The sequence below is a fragment of the Hylobates moloch genome, unplaced genomic scaffold (genome assembly GCF_009828535.3).
Source record: "Hylobates moloch isolate HMO894 unplaced genomic scaffold, HMol_V3 SCAFFOLD_7, whole genome shotgun sequence".
In the NCBI taxonomy this organism is placed as follows: Eukaryota; Metazoa; Chordata; class Mammalia; order Primates; family Hylobatidae; genus Hylobates; species Hylobates moloch.
The window spans coordinates 58,618,808-58,633,982 of record NW_026652282.1 but is presented as its reverse complement, the minus strand read 5'-3'; the positions used below and the strand labels follow the sequence as shown (position 1 = coordinate 58,633,982).

Sequence of the window (15,175 nt, the reverse complement as noted above, 5' to 3'; positions counted from 1 at the left end):
ATGGAGTCTTGCTCTGTCGCCCAGGCTGGAGTGCAGTGGCATGATCTCGGCTCACTGCAAGCTCTGCCTCCCAGGTTCACGCCGTTCTCCTGCCTCAGCCTCCCGAGTAGCTGGGACTACAGGTACCTGCCACCACACCCAACTAATTTTTGTTTTTGTATTTTTAGTAGAGATGGGGTTTCACCGTGTTAGCCAGGATGGTCACGATTTCCTGACCTCGTGATCCACCTGCCTCAGCCTCCCAAAGTGCTGGGATTATAGGCGTGAGTCACCACGCCTGGCCAAGGGTTACCTGAACTTTTGATTCCTCACCTCTGTTCTCTTCAGAACTTCTGGATATTTGCTGGTTCCCTGATTTTGATAAGAAGATAGAAAAAAGTTGTACATTTAAGATTAATGGGCCGGGTGCAGTGGCTCACACCTGTAACCCCAGCACTTTGGGAGGCCAAGACAGGCAAATTACTTGAGGTCAGGAGTTCAAGACCAGTCTGGCCAACATGGTGAAACCTCATCTCTACTAAAAATAAAAAAATTAGCCGGTCGTTGTTGCGTGTGCCTGTAAACCCAGCACTTTGGGATGCTGAGGCAGGCAGATCGCTTGAGTCCAGGAGTTCAAGACCAGCCTGGACAACATGGCAAAACCCCATCTCTACAAAAAGTACAAAAATTAGGCAGTTGTAGTGGCATGTGCCTGTGGTCCCAGCTACTTGGGAGGCTGAGGTGGGAGGATCACTTGAGTCTGGGAGATGAATGTTGCAGTGAGCCCAGATGGCACCACTGCCCTCCAGACTGGATGATAGAGCAAGACACCATTTCAACAACAACAACAACAAAAAAAAAAAAAAAAGAAGAGAGATCACTCCTCACTCCTCCTCTGATTAAGAATCTACATTTGAGGCCAGGTGCTGTGGCTCACACTTGTAATCCCAGCACTTTAGGAGGCCAAGGCGGGTGGATCACAAGGTCAGGAATTCAAGAGCAGCCCGACCAAGTTGGTGAAACCCTGTCTCTACTAAAAATACAAAAAATTACTTGGGTTTGGTGGCAGGTGCCTGTAATCCCAGCTACTCAGGAGACTGAGGTAGGAGAATCACTTGAACCCGGGAGGCAGAGGTTGCGGTGAGCTGAGATTGCACCATTGCACTCCAGCCTGGGCAATAAGAGTGAAACTCCATCTCATAGCTAGATGGATAGATAGATAGACAGACAGACAGATAGATAGAATCTACATTTGGCGAGGTGCAATGGCTCACACCTGTAATCCCAGCACCTTGAGAGGCTGAGCTGGGAGGATTGCTTGAGGACAGAAGTTTGAGACCAGCCTGGGAAACATAGCAAAATCCAGCCTCTACTAAAAATACAAAAAATTAGCCGGGTGTGGTGGTGCATGCCTGTAGTCCCAGCTTCTCAGGAGGCTGAGATGGGAGGATTGCTTGAGCTGGGGAGGTCGCAGCTGCAGTGAGCCATGATCATGCTACTGCACTCCATCCTGAGTGACACAGTAAAACTCTGCTTTAGAAAAAAAAAAAAGAATTGGCTGGGCATGGTGGCTCACACCTATAATCCCAACACTTTGGGAGACTGAGGTGGGCAGATCACTTGAGGCTAGGAGTTTGAGACTAGCCTGACCAATAGGGCAAAACCCCGTCTCTACTAAAAATATAAAAATTAGCCAGGCATGGTGGTGCATGCCTGTAGTCCCAGCTAATCGTGAGGGTGAGGCAGACAATCGCTTGAACCTGGGAGGCAGAGGTTGCAGTGAGCCAAGACTGCGGCCACTGTGTGCCTGGGAGACAGAGCGAGACCTTGTCTTTAAAAAAAAAAAAAGAGAATCTACATTCTTTTTTTTTTTTTTTTTTAAAGGCCTATAATGCCCTTTTAACTCTTTTTAAACCATTTTCAAAATCCTTGACCTAGAATTTTAGGCTCCTGTTAATCTAGCCACACTCCATTTAACTTTTTCATCTTCTTTCTTCAACATAACCTCTGATATGTTACCAGTGCTTACAAATAGCAAGAGGACTAAGCTTAGAGAGACTCTGAAGAGAAGCATTTACTTTTTACTCTACATACTTCTGCATTTAATTTTTTTACAGTGATAATGTACTACTTTTGGAATTTAAAATGAAACACAATAAATAAATTAAAACAACTTTTGCCCTAGTATCACTCTCCCTAATCTTCCATACTCATCAAAATTAATTTCTCATTATTCAGATTTCCATTCAAATGTACAAGTGACACTTGAACAAGGGTTTTAACTGCATGGGTCCACTTATATGTGGATTTTCTTCTGCCTCTGCTACCCCTGAGATAGCAAGACCAACCCCTCATCTTCCTCCTCCTCCTCCTCAGCCTACTCAATATGAAGACAATGATGAAGAACTTTATGATAACCCACTTCCACTTAATGAATAATAAATATATTTTCCCTTCCTTTTTTTTTATTTTTTATTTTTTTTAGACAAGGCCTCACTCTGTTGCCCAGGCTGGAGTGCATTGCGACAATCATGGCTTACTGCAGCTTCGATCTCCTGGGCTCAGGTGATCCTCCCACCTTACCTTCCCAAGTAGCTGGGACTACAGGTGTGCTACCATGACTGGCTAATTCTTTTTGTACGTTTTTGTAGAGAGAGGGTTTTGTCATGTTGTACAGGCTGGTCTTGAACTGGGCACAAGTAATCTGCCCACCTCGGCCACCCAAAGTGCTAGGATTACAGGCATGAGACACCATGCCCAGCCCCTTCTGATTTTCCTTTTTTTTTTTTTTTGAGACAGAGTCTTGTTCTGTCGCCCGGGCTGTAGTGCAGTGGCACAATCTCGGCTCACTGCAAGCTCCACCTCCTGGGTTCACGCCATTCTCCTGCCTCAGCCTCCTGAGTAGCTGGGACTTCAGGCGCCCACCACTACGCCCGGCTAATTTTTTTTTTTTTTTGTATTTGTAGTAGAGACGGGGTTTCACCGTGTTAGCCAGGATGGTCTTGATCTCCTGACCTCGTGATCCGCCTGTCTCGGCCTCCCAAAGTGCTGGGATTACAGGTGTGAGCCACCGTGCCCGGCCGATTTTCTTAATAACATTTTCTTTTCTCTAGCCTACTTTATTGTAAGAATGTAGTATATAATATGTATAACATTCAACATATGTGTTAATTGACTCTATGTTATCAGTAAGGCTTCTGGTCAACAGTAGGCTATTAGTAGTTAAGTTTTTGGGAAGTCAAAAGTCGACTATGGGCTGGGGGCAGTGGCTCACGCATGTAATCCCAACACTTTGGGAGACCAAGGCAGGCGGATCACGAGGTCAGGAGTTCGAGACCAACCTGGCCAACACAGTGAAACCCCGTCTCTACTAAAACTACAAAAATTAGCTGGGCATGATGGCGGGCACCTGTAATCCCAGCTACTCAGAAGGCTGAGGCAGGAGAATCACTTGAAACCAGGAGGCGGAGGTTGCAGTGAGCCGAGATCGCCCCACTGCCCTCTAGCCTGGGCTACAGAGCTAGACTCTCTCTCAAAAAAAAAAAAAAAAAAAAAAGTCCACTATGTGGTGGCTGGGTGTGGTAGCTCACACCTGTAATCCCAGCACTTTGGCAGGCAGAAGTGGGAGGATCACTTGAGGTCAGGAGTTTGAGACCAGCCTGGGAAACATAGTGGAATCCTGTCTCTACTAAAAATAAAAAAAATTAGCCAGGTGTGGTGGCGCATGCCTGTAATCTCAGCTACTTAGGAGGCTGAGGCATGAGAATTGCTGGAATTTAGGAGGCGGAGGTCTCAGTGAGCGAAGATCATGCCACTGCATTCCAGCCTGGGCAACAGAGTGAGACTCTGTCTCAATAAATAAATAAATAAATAAAAATTTTAAAAAAGAAGTCAAATGTGTGGGGAGTCAGTGCCCCAACCTTGCATTGTTCAAGGGTCAACTGGACTTCTTAACTTCACATTTATGGTTAATTTTCAACTAGGGAACCAAGACAATTCAATGGGAAAAAGAATAGTCTTTTCAACAAATGGTACTGAGACAATTGGACATCCACATGCAAAAGTATAAGGTTGGACCCCTACTTCACATCAGATACAAAAATTAATTGAAAATGAATCAATGACCTAAATGTAAGAGCTAAAAAACTATATCACTCATTTTTTTTTTTTGGAGACGGACTTTTTGCTCTTGTTGCCCAGGCTGGAGTGCAGTGGCGCGATCTTGGCTCACTGCAATCTCTGCCTCCCAGGTTCAAGTGATTCTCCTGCCTCAGCCTCCTAAGTAGCTGGGATTACAGGCATGTGTCACAACACTCAACTAATTTTTGTATTTTTAGTAGAGACGGGGTTTCATCATGTTGGCCAGGCTGGTCTCAAACTCCCTACCTCAGGTGATCCACCTGCCTCAGCCTCCCAAAGTGCAGGGATTACAGTCGTGTGAGCCACTGCACCCAGCCCTATATAATTCTTAAGAGAAAACATAGGGGCCGGGCGTGGTGGCTCACGCTGTAGTCCCAACACTTTGGGAGGCCGAGACGGGTGGATCACGAGGTCAGATCGAGACCATCCTGGCTACTAAAAATACAAAAAATTAGCCAGGCGAGGTGGCGGGCGCCTGTAGTCCCAGCTACTCAAGAGGCTGAGGCAGGAGAACGGCGTGAACCTGGGAGGTGGAGCTTGTAGTGAGCCGAGACTGCGCCACTGCACTCCAGCCTGTGCGACAGAGTGAGACTCTGTCTCAAAAAAAAAAGAAAAAACAAAAAGGAAGAAAACATAGGGACAAATGTTTATGACCTTGGATTAGGTAATGGTTTCTTAGATATGACATCAAAAGCATAAGCAACCAAAGAAAAAAATAAACTGTATTTCAAATTAGCTGGGCATGGTGGCAAGCGCCTGTAGTTTTAGCTACTCGGCAGGAGAATCACTTGAACCCAGGAGGCAGAGGGTGCAGTGAGCCAAGATCGCACCACTGCACTCCAGCCTGGGTGACAAAGCAAGACTCCATCTCTGAAAAAAAAAAAAAAGTACTTCTTCCACCACGGAGTCTTCCCTTTTTACTACTGTCCACATTAACTTTTCCATTCTTTCAACTACAGCTCTTAAAAACTGTACTGCACAATTTAGCACTCAGTTAAACTACCTGATAATGTTTATTATTATTTCATGTAGATTGGTCTTGACTTGTCAGCCAGGTTGTTACTTTGTTGAGAGAAATGAGTAAGTCTTCTGTTTCTCAGATATTTCTAAACCACCTAACACATAACTGGGCACATAGGGAGTACTCAGTAAATACCTGGTGGTTGTGAGGAATAGATTGAATGTGCATGTGCTTGTTTTCACAATGTGTGTTGAACACACAGTTGGGGGTAATAAATACAATCTTAGATAGTGAGGTGAGAGAATGACACTATGTGAAACTGAAGAATACAAGATTTATTTAAGGGAAAAAACAGCATGGTTTGGACAATTTTGTTCTCCCGTCCTTCAGCCTCCTGCTGCTCAATGACGCCACATGGCCAACAATATCCTGGTCTCTAAGATTCTAAGGGAATCATTGAGGTCCTATCTAGACATCAACTGTCTGGTGTCACTATTCCCCCATTGCTTCCTCCTCTTCCTCCTCCTCTGTCCAGCTCAGATCATCATCTGAATCATCAGATTCTTCCTCATCCATCTCTAACACAACCCCTGCCCTAGCCTTCTTAGCTAGTGCATCAGGGTGCTCCAGCTGGGCCCAGGATCCTGGGTCAGCCTTGACCAGGGAGATCTCAACCCGAGATGGCATCAAGGAGACAGAGCTCTGCTCCACGTTTATGACCTGAGGAGGAGCAAAGGAAAACAGAAGAAAGAGAGAATGAGGAAATCAAAGGCATTGGGGTCAGGGTGGAGAGGTGACAAATGAGAGAGAGAAAATTTTAATAAATAAAGTGAGAAAAAAGGTAAGGGAGGAATAAGACAATAAGGGAGAGAGAGGAAAGAAATGAGAGATGAAAAGGGAGAAGGAAGAGGAGAGGGAAAGAGGGAAATAGGAAGAGCAGGAGAGAGAGAAAATGAAAGCAAATGAAGAGAAAACCTCCATTTTCCTAGTACAACTCCTTCCCTCAAGACACCCTCTATTCCAGTCTAGCCGCTCTTTCACCCATCTGCCTCCCGCTCTTGTGTCCCCTGGTCTTCACTTACCCCCCAGAGCTTCATCTGTGCTTGGAACACACGGTTACCATCAAAGACAATGTGGACATGAAGCTGAGAGAAAAGAATTACAGGGGTAGTAACAAACCCAGAAGGTCAGAATAGGTCATTACGACAGATAACCAGGTCAGAGGTGTGATCCACAGGTTGGCCAGACAGCCCTGACCTAATAACTCTCCTTTCCTCTAAGGGTACTATGGAGCCTACAGGTTAACAGCAAAAGGCAACTCTGCCTGTGAGATTGTAGTATCACCCAATTCACTATCCTCCCATCCAACATCAGATCATTGCTCACCTCAGTTTGACTGGCCTTCACCCAGTTAAACGCAGGAAGTGGAATCTGGCCATATACAGTCACCACTACTAAGGAATCTGTCTGGTGCCAATCATGGCGGCAAGATGCCGGGAGCTAAAGAGAAGATGTGAAATGCAGGTGGTAAGAATAAATTCTTAACCGAAGGGGAATTCTCATGATGCAGATGGAGAAGAGACAGAGAGTCTCAAAAAGATTAACACAACCTCATATTGCAAAGCCTCTGGGCTGTTGAGGGATAAGGAGTAGAATCTTATTTGGTCTGTACTAAAGGGAGAAGACAGGGAGCTTGGCTATGTGGTACAGAGAGGGAGGAGAATTTACCTCTGAGATTGGGTTCTAATCAAGAGTTCAGGAAAGCTGGGGCTTACCTGCTTCCCCCAGTCATGTCTACCGACTCTGCACCCTGGCTGTGCCAAGAATGCCCCAAAATCCAGGGTCTGGATGCCACAACAGCTCCAAGACTTCATCCTGAAGTAGGAAGATAATTCAACTGAATTCTCTCACCCCCAATATTATCTTGTGACCAAATATTAAGAGAAACCTGTCTCATAGCCCACTCAGTCCCCTCCCTCACCCCTCATGGAATCGGGGTGCTCCTGGGTGGTAGGTACATGGAGTAGCATCACTCTCAGGGCCTTGGTAAACCTAAGAAGGATAAAGTAGAACCACGTCATTCTAAGGTATATCCTACTCAGCCTATCTATACCCAGTCATCCCTCAGCCATATGCTTGAGCCCCTCAAAACTCTCACTCACAGCATCACATCCTGGGTTCTGGCAGCTGGAACCAGTCCGGATCAGACTACTGTCAAGTCCTGGGCAAGGGAAACAGAGTCAGGAACTTATCCATCCCCCCACTCAATTGCCACTTCCACTAAATTCCAGTCTATGAAGTTGATCCTACTAAAGACCCACCTACCTGCCCCAGGTTCCTGGTCTAATTCCTTCTGTTCCAATGCCATTTCCAGGGCTTGGGATATATTTAGTGGCAGCAGCTTCAGAGGCAACTCTGACCTACGGGTTATGGGTGGTGATTTAGTCCTGACCCATTAGCTATGATTGCTAGCTCCAACACTCCCACCGATGGTAATGGAATTAAAGAAGCCTGGTGAAAGTGAGGCAGAGTTGGAGAGGTTGGGTAGCAACCCCATCGCCAATTTTCATCTCTGTGGACATCCCAAATACCTGAACCCTAGAGAAATCCCCAGCACTTCTCTTACCCATCTACTCAGTTGCTCTAAACCTAACCACTTTTCTCTGCAGAACTGAGTCATATCATCTTCCTCTTTATCTAATCGTGTACCTAATATGACTTCCTTCTGTTGCTCTTATTATTCCCACAAAATTTGGGAAGTCTCCTGGCTGCCAATAATACAATCCATCCTTTTCTTGATATGAGATTTATCTTAAAGTTCTTTTCTAGAAAGAGAAGTCATTCTCAACAATCCCTTTTGTGTTATACACTAAGGATGTATTTTTGAGGGGCTATCTACTCTGTTGATTCAGGTATCTATCCCATCATCCCATACCACCTTAGAGGAAAGGGTGTTATTTCCAGACACAAATTTCCCCTAAGGCACAGGATATACACCATCCAAACCCTGACATCTGGCCCTCCTCACATCCCTGGTCCCTAGTTCCCAGTCCTCAATGACCCATTAATTACTCCTAGGAAGCTACATGAAGATAAGAAAAGTCCAGGGGCCTCCTCCTCTTTACTTGGGCCTCTCCCGGTGCAAGGTCTCTGCTGACTTTGGAATCACATTCAGAGGTTTTTGCTCCTGAAGTGAACTGCTTGTAGCAGGGCCTTCAGGTTGAGGGGCCTCAGGAAGCTTCTCAGCACAGTGTGGTCCCATAGTACAGCCCTAGTATAGATAAGGAGATAAGGATTAGGGATAGAATCCTTCTGTTGGGGGCAGAATCCAAGTACATAAATAATTTACCTTGATGTTTAAGAACTCAGAGAAATCTACAGTTCGCTTTCGGCAGCAGGACCAACCCTGATAACAAGAGACCCAGATCAGCTTAGCTTCCTGGGTATATCTCTTCTGGGAAATGCTCTTGCTAACCCCCCTCATCTACTCCTCACCTTAAGTGCATCATGGAAGATTGGGACCCCAGGGTGATGGCAACAGGAATCTGTGGACATCAGTACAAGTTATCAAGGAAGGGAAGATAACTATACCAAGTATCATTTTTCACCTCTTCCCTGGGTTTGTATTTATGGTTTCTTCCCATATAATGTGAAGAAAAAAAAAAAAAGCCAGCAAAGGCTGTAAGATCACTCAGACCAATTAAACTAGGGCAGGTAGTTTCTTTCCCCACTCCTCAAACACACTGCCCCCCAGCTGACCAGTCCCCAACACCCACACAGAGCCCCTGGCCAGGATTATTTACTCACCAGGAAGGTTGGTATTAGGGTCAAAGTGCTGCCCACAGCCTTTGTTACGACAGAGTAGAGACATGGAAGCGTTGGTTGAATGATTACTGAAAGGGTATTTCAAGGAGTCTGGCTGCCGAATGGGGAACACCTCTTAGTCTGGAGGCTTTTAGCTGCCTAAAGGGCCAGCTGTTTCTATCTTTAGTTCAGGAGGCGTACACCTCCTAACATGGGCAAGGGAACTTCAACTGGTCTTTCCAGCCAATAGGAAAGAGCTCAGGGGCATTTTAGCTCTGAGGCTCAGGAAAAAAGGATCAGGCAGAGTAGGGCTTGGAACTTGGGTGAGGTCAGCTCACCACTACTGAGACAGTTTTAGATTCACCACGGCAATTCCAAGCCTTGGACATAGCAGCAGCTGCTAAGAAACAAACACCAATTTTGAGACCTCCCCCGCCCCCAGCTTGATGAGGGTTAAACCCATTTTCTTCCTCTTTCAGAGGGGCAGCTTTCCTCCATCATTACTTCCATGTAGTGTCAATAGCACTAATCCTTGCCAACCCCTTCAGCCAATTGATGTATCTCATCCCCACCTCCTCCCCATGTTTGTCTAGATCAATACTGTTATCAAAAGGTCATAAAGGATTACCTTTTTAGAGCCTACTGCTCATCTCCTAAGATAACTCCCCTCCCTCCTTTCCCCTTCAAAAACACCACAGAAAATTAAAAGGCTTAAAATGTATTTTAATAGTTGATGCTGCATTACTGCTCCATTTCTCAGAAAAACTCCAAATATATGAGACAAATCAAACACAGTACACCAATGAAAAAAAAAATGCACAGCATGACTACCTAAGATAGGCGAGTCTAAGAGCTACTGTCAGACCACCTTCAGTATACAGTAACCCTGTTCCCAAGATTGTACTAGGCCTATCAAGAAAAGCTGTGAACAGCAACATCATAGACACAAAAGGGTCATTCCTGGGTGTTCTCACCCAAGAAAAGGATGGAGGCAAGTTAACACAAGATTTTTTTTTAAAAGATATACTAAAATGAAAATCTCTAAGAGAAAATGTCTTCTTTAGGACATGAAGGGGTAATATATGGGGTATAACAGAACCGTATGTACGTTGCCTGTGACCTTTGTGGACGTTTGCCTGAATTCTCACCTGGGAGTGAATGGAGCAATGGGGCTAAGGTCATTGGGGGATGTTTGGTTTTTGTGGTGTACGTGGCAGTTTCTCTGGGACTGGGGAAGTATAAGCATAAGAAATCAAGTGAGGTTGGGCACGGTGGCTCACCTCTGTAATCCCAGCATTTTGGGAGGCCGAGGCGGGTGGAGGTCAGGAGTTCAAGATCAGCCTGGACAAGCTTGAACCCGGGAGGCAGAGATTGCAGTGAGCCGAGATCGTGCCACTACACTCCAGCCTGGGCGACAGAGTAAGACTCCGTCTCGGGGGCAGGGCAAGCAAATGAAACAAGATGGACAAAAAAAAACACGGAATGATCAAGATTAATGGGCTCTAACTGGATCCACTTTGCCATGGTTTCCCCAGGCCCTCAACAATCACATTAGAGACTTCAGGAATGCACCACACAGAACTGATTAAACAATATACCACACAGAATTGACTTTTTAATACCACCCCTCCCTTGCCCTCTGCCTCCAGCATACTCCCTAGAGCAGTACAGGCAGGGTAGATCTAACTACTGGAAGGAATCCCTAACACTTTTCCAGGGTAGAATTCTGGCTAGTCCAAAAAGGGTCCTTCTTTTAAGGGTTTTGAGAAACTAGACACTGCAACTTATTAGTATCGGCGACGTTTGTTTGGGGCAAATTCAGCTCCAGGAGCTGCACGGTTGAATGCAGGAGGAGTTCCACCAATTGCCCCAATTCCTTCCATTGTAGCAGCCTGACCAAAGCGTTCAGTTGTTGGTGGGGTCTTAAAGAGAAAAAGAGAGCCAAATTGTAACAGAGCCATTGTTGGAAGCTTCCCACCCATCTGTAATCCCTCCACTGGAGGCTATTTCCATTCAACTATTCAAGGCTCCTGATGGTAGGTAGGAGTGGGTGATTAAATCTGTTTAAAACTCTAGTGGATAACCCCAAAAGTGGTGGCGCATGCCTGTAATCCCAACTACTCAGGAGGCTGAGGCAGGAGAATCGCTCGAACCTGGGAGGCAGAGGTTGCAGTGAGCCAAGATTGCACCACTGCACTCCAGCCTGGGCGCAAAGAGCAAAACTCTGTCTCAAAAAGAAAAAGAAAAAGAGAGAAAAAAAAACCCAAACCATCCAGTTTTGGCATTTTAACACCATAACCAAAACAACCCAGGATTGCATGAGCCATGAAGTATTTGGATTCACAACTATTTTATGTGATCACACCTAGCCTTCATTCACTTCCCTCCAACAAACACAGTCAATCAGACTGGCCAGTCAGATGGTGGCATTTACTTAACTCCTAGATTAAGTATAGAGACTGAGTTTGCTCAAGATTCAAAAATAAAGACCTTGAGGTTACATTTAATGGATACCAGCGGTCCTAAAGACTGCTATCTGGGCCGGGCTTGGTGGCTCACGCTGGTAATCCCAGCACTTTGGGAGACCGAGGCGGGCAGATTATCTGAGGTCAGGAGTTCAAAAACAGCCTGACCAATGTGTCAGTCTCTAACAAAAATACAAAATTGGGAGGCCGAGGCTGGCGGATCACCTGCAGTCAGGAGTTCGAGACCAGCCTGGCCAACATGGTGCAACCCCATCTCTACTAAAAATACAAAAATTAGCCGGGCATGGTGGCAAGCACCTGTAGTCCCAGCTACTCAGGAGGCTGAGGCAGGAGAATCACTTGAACCCGGGAGGTGGAGGTTGCAGTGAGCCAAGACCATGCCATTGCACTCTAGCCTGGGCAACAAGAGGGAAACTCTGTCTCAAAAAAAAAAAGACTGCTATCTACAGCAAATTGAGGTAGGCCCCCAGGGGCTGTGAAAGCAATGCCTGTTCTCTTCCTACCACCATTTAGAATTACTGTTAAGGCCCTGCAGTTTTATTACCAATCCCAAAGTTCCATCCGGCATCATAGTGGCAGGTCCTGGAGGAGCTGGGGTACCAGCTGGCACAGGAGCAGGGGGCATGGCACCTCTGTTGTTTATGCCCATAGCACCTAAGGCAGAGTAGTGTGATCAGTACAAGGGATAAAGATTGTTAGTCTCTTTCTATGCCAAAGGAAACAATTCAACAAGACCTCTGGGCTAAGTAAGACATGCATGTCACCCCCTTAAAGTAGGTAGCAGAAGCTACATAGCTCACCAAAGACCAAACTAAAAAAGAAATCAGAGCCATTAACCTCCTAAGTCCTTACCTCCCATAGCCATCTGACCCATCCGAATCTCCTGCTCTCTCTGAAAAACAAAAAATACTCAAGACAGTCCAAGACAGCAGTGCATTCTACCACAATCCATCAACGACCACACACTAAGGGAAGTAGATAGAGTGGTAACACATCCAAAGAGCACTGAGAAAGCTGAGGAGCACAACCCTTGCTAGTTGTGCAACAAATTCAAGGTCACAGAGCTACTAGGACATAAGCCAGAGCCTCCTATTAGCAACAGAGAGGTGAAAGGGGGAAGAGATTGCTTCTGAAACTCCAACTTGTACAACTGCAAGGACAGCAGAGGACTCGCCAAGGTTCCGTATCTCTTCCTATGGTCACTGAGTCTAAACAGAATACAGCAGACCCAGTTTTTCATCCTATATTGCTTGTGAGGCAAGAACTCCTCTTCAAACCTTACCTCTCCTTCTTATGAATTCTTTTTTCTAAAGGGTTATTTCACAACACAGGAAAATTGGTCATAACCGGTAACCTAGCAGACAATTCATGGTGAGTTTGTCTTATCACGACTGGTCTGGTACATCATGGGCACATGGGAGATATACCGCATCAGGGAAGGTTCCCTTGAATCCTTCCTGCTGTCGCCGCATCATTTCTTCTTGCTGCCGCCGCATCTCTTCTTCACGGCGCCTGCGCTCTTCCTCCTGCCTACAGAGAGTCACCAATGTATTTAAGACAGAGACATTTCAGAACTTGAGCAGGTTAACAGGGGACTCAACCAAGGAGACTGGCCTACTGAAAACTATCAGTTCACCAGGAAACTCACTGTTAAGTGTGCCCAGCCCTGAGGCAACCCCCAAAGAAACCTCATGAGACCAGCATTCAGCTGCTTTCTTTTTAGCAGGTAACTTCTAGGACCATGGGCAGCTAAAACATCTCCAATCCAAAGAAAGAACCTGAGAAGCAGCCAGGAAATATTTGCCAACACATTTATAAATACATGAGGTAGCATGGCAGTAGGAAAGAGGAGTGAGACATTACCTTTTAGAACTGTCAGGGGAAAAGTGTTCGAGAAAAGTTACCTGAGCTCCAGTTGCTTTCGTTTTTGCACCTCTTGGTTGTGCAGCTCTTCCATCCTCCGAAGTTCTTCTTGGCGCCTCATCAAATCTAAAAAAACAACAGACTAAGAATATTCCTCATTGTCTTCATACAGATCTAATGACTTTCTTCAAATAAAGATCCAGAAAGCAGAGGATCTAATTCCTTTGGAACCACCTGTGGTGTCCAGATTCCAAAATGAAGTTAAACCTATCATTTCCTTCTCCACAGAATCCAGTATCTCTGCCACATCTCCAAGCCTATTTATCTACCAAAATCAATGCAAAATATTTCTAAGTATAAAAGCAGAGATTTAGGCCTTTCTGCTAATTGATACAAAGAAACCCATTTAAAAATGTCATTTTGTCCTTTCAGCTTTAAGACTTACAGGCCTAGACTCACCCTGTCTCATTAGCATGACCTGGTGCTCATGGCGTGCAGCCTCCATCTCCATCTCCAGCTTCTCACGAGCCTCCTTGATGTTGCGGTCCACTTGGTCCTGCTGCTGCTTCTCCATCTCAATGAGTGCCTTCCAGCGCATGGCATACTCATACTCAAAGGAGCCAGGCTGTGCAAATCTGGGTGGCTGCTCTCGTTCCCTATAGGCAAGGTTCCTAGGTTACTAACTTCGTCCAGGATTACCCCAGCTAAGAATTGCATTCCTTGTGAGGACCAAGATAATGGCTGCCAGTGAACATGTGCAGCAAAGACCTGCCTCTTTTACATATCCCTTTATAAGCTTCCTTAAGAAGGAAACACCTAATAGGGAAATCTATCAAGACTGCATACTTGTGAAATTGCTGGTTTTTTATAACCAGCTTCTCTGGAAGTCCCTCTTCATCATCTAACTGGTCCATGGGCTCCACAGTCACAGGACGAGGAAATCTGGGAGAAAGAACAAAGTTCAGTGTTAATCAAATCATACCCCACCAAGCTTCTTCTCTACACATGTCACTGGCACAATGAATTAGCTAGGGCTCAGGATTGGACAAACACTTCTGAAGGAGTTTTTATACCTAATGACATTATAAAAAATTTGGGGTTGGGCCGGGGGTGGTGGCTCACGCCTGTAATCCCAGCACTTTGGGAGGACGAGGCAGGTGAATCATGAGGTCAGGAGTTCAAGACAAGCCTGGCCAACATGGTGAAACCCTGACTCTACGGATGTCTGTAATCCCAGCTACTTGGGAGGCTGAGGCAGAAGAATTGCTTGGACCCGGGAGGCAGAGGTTGAAATAAGCCGAGATTGCGCCACTGCACCTCTCCAGCCCGGGCTACAGAGTGAGACTCTATCTCAAAAAAAAAAAAAAGAAAAGAAAAAAGAAAAAAGTAAATCTGGGGTTGATAGGACGAAATCAGGACTTAGATCTCTGAATACAGTCTCAAAAAGATATTCCAAGTAGGTAGGTGCAGTACTTAAGTACAACCTAAACATCTACAGACACTCTGAGAAATGAGTTGTGGTAAACACTAAGAGATACTGCATGCACAAATCAACTTTTCAGAGCTCTAAAACTTCAAAGAGAGACTTAACACTGATTAAATGACAACCTACCGAATGACTAAAAAGTTATTTTTCATAATCGTCATCCCACTTCTATTAATGTAAGGTTACAGCAAAAATCGTATGAGAAAGCTCATTTAGTACCAAAAGTCTTTTTTTTTTTTGGAAACGGAGTCTTCCTCTGTTGCCCAGGCTAGAGTGCAGTGGTGTAATCTCGGCTCACTGCAACCTCTACCTCCTGGGTTCAAGTGATTCTCCTGCCTCAGCCTCCCGAGTAGCTGGGATCACAGGTGCCCACCACCACATCCAGCTAATTTTTGTATTTTTAGTAGAGACGGGGTTTCACCACTTTGGCCAGGCTGATCTCAAACTCAGGACCTC

General features: G+C 45.6%; 2 protein-coding genes across 3 annotated transcripts; both read right to left on the bottom strand.

The window, feature by feature from the left end:
- Nucleotides 1–5,195: 5,195 nt before the first annotated feature.
- Nucleotides 5,196–9,595, bottom strand: ITGB1BP2 (integrin subunit beta 1 binding protein 2). Of its 2 annotated transcripts, XM_032757155.2 has the most exons (12): nucleotides 9,223–9,595; nucleotides 8,888–8,995; nucleotides 8,576–8,625; nucleotides 8,430–8,486; nucleotides 8,206–8,351; nucleotides 7,406–7,500; nucleotides 7,243–7,301; nucleotides 7,062–7,132; nucleotides 6,856–6,955; nucleotides 6,467–6,580; nucleotides 6,163–6,225; nucleotides 5,196–5,800 (listed from the first exon to the last, which is right to left on the bottom strand). In XM_032757155.2, the coding sequence occupies exons 2-12, from the start codon at nucleotides 8,949–8,951 to the stop codon at nucleotides 5,573–5,575; spliced, it is 1,047 nt and encodes a 348-aa protein (XP_032613046.1). In that variant the 5' UTR covers nucleotides 8,952–8,995; nucleotides 9,223–9,595; the 3' UTR covers nucleotides 5,196–5,572. The 2 variants fall into 2 exon arrangements, with proteins under 2 accessions (XP_032613046.1, XP_058297665.1); XM_058441682.1 differs by having other exon boundaries at nucleotides 8,888–9,595.
- Nucleotides 9,587–14,208, bottom strand: NONO (non-POU domain containing octamer binding). Its single transcript, XM_058441683.1, has 7 exons — nucleotides 14,080–14,208; nucleotides 13,693–13,889; nucleotides 13,275–13,359; nucleotides 12,798–12,900; nucleotides 12,223–12,262; nucleotides 11,915–12,024; nucleotides 9,587–10,806 (listed from the first exon to the last, which is right to left on the bottom strand). Exons 1-7 carry the CDS (start codon nucleotides 14,145–14,147, stop codon nucleotides 10,672–10,674), a joined length of 738 nt encoding a protein of 245 aa, XP_058297666.1. The 5' UTR covers nucleotides 14,148–14,208; the 3' UTR covers nucleotides 9,587–10,671.
- Between the last annotated feature and the right edge of the window lie 967 nt (nucleotides 14,209–15,175).

Excerpts from the sequence above, each read along its gene's own strand:
- NONO (XM_058441683.1), bottom strand. The coding sequence starts at position 14,147 with ATGGACCAGTTAGATGATGAAGAGGGACTTCCAGAGAAGCTGGTTATA. Across the intron at positions 12,025-12,222 it reads GGGTCAGATGGCTATGGGAG|GTGCTATGGGCATAAACAAC; the intron begins GTAAGGACTTAG and ends ACTCTGCCTTAG. Across the intron at positions 10,807-11,914 it reads CGGATGGAACTTTGGGATTG|ACCCCACCAACAACTGAACG; the intron begins GTAATAAAACTG and ends TTTCTCTTTAAG.
- ITGB1BP2 (XM_058441682.1), bottom strand. The coding sequence starts at position 8,951 with ATGTCTCTACTCTGTCGTAACAAAGGCTGTGGGCAGCACTTTGACCCT. Across the intron at positions 6,581-6,855 it reads GACATGACTGGGGGAAGCAG|CTCCCGGCATCTTGCCGCCA; the intron begins GTAAGCCCCAGC and ends TCTTCTCTTTAG. Across the intron at positions 5,801-6,162 it reads CACAGATGAAGCTCTGGGGG|GTCATAAACGTGGAGCAGAG; the intron begins GTAAGTGAAGAC and ends GCTCCTCCTCAG.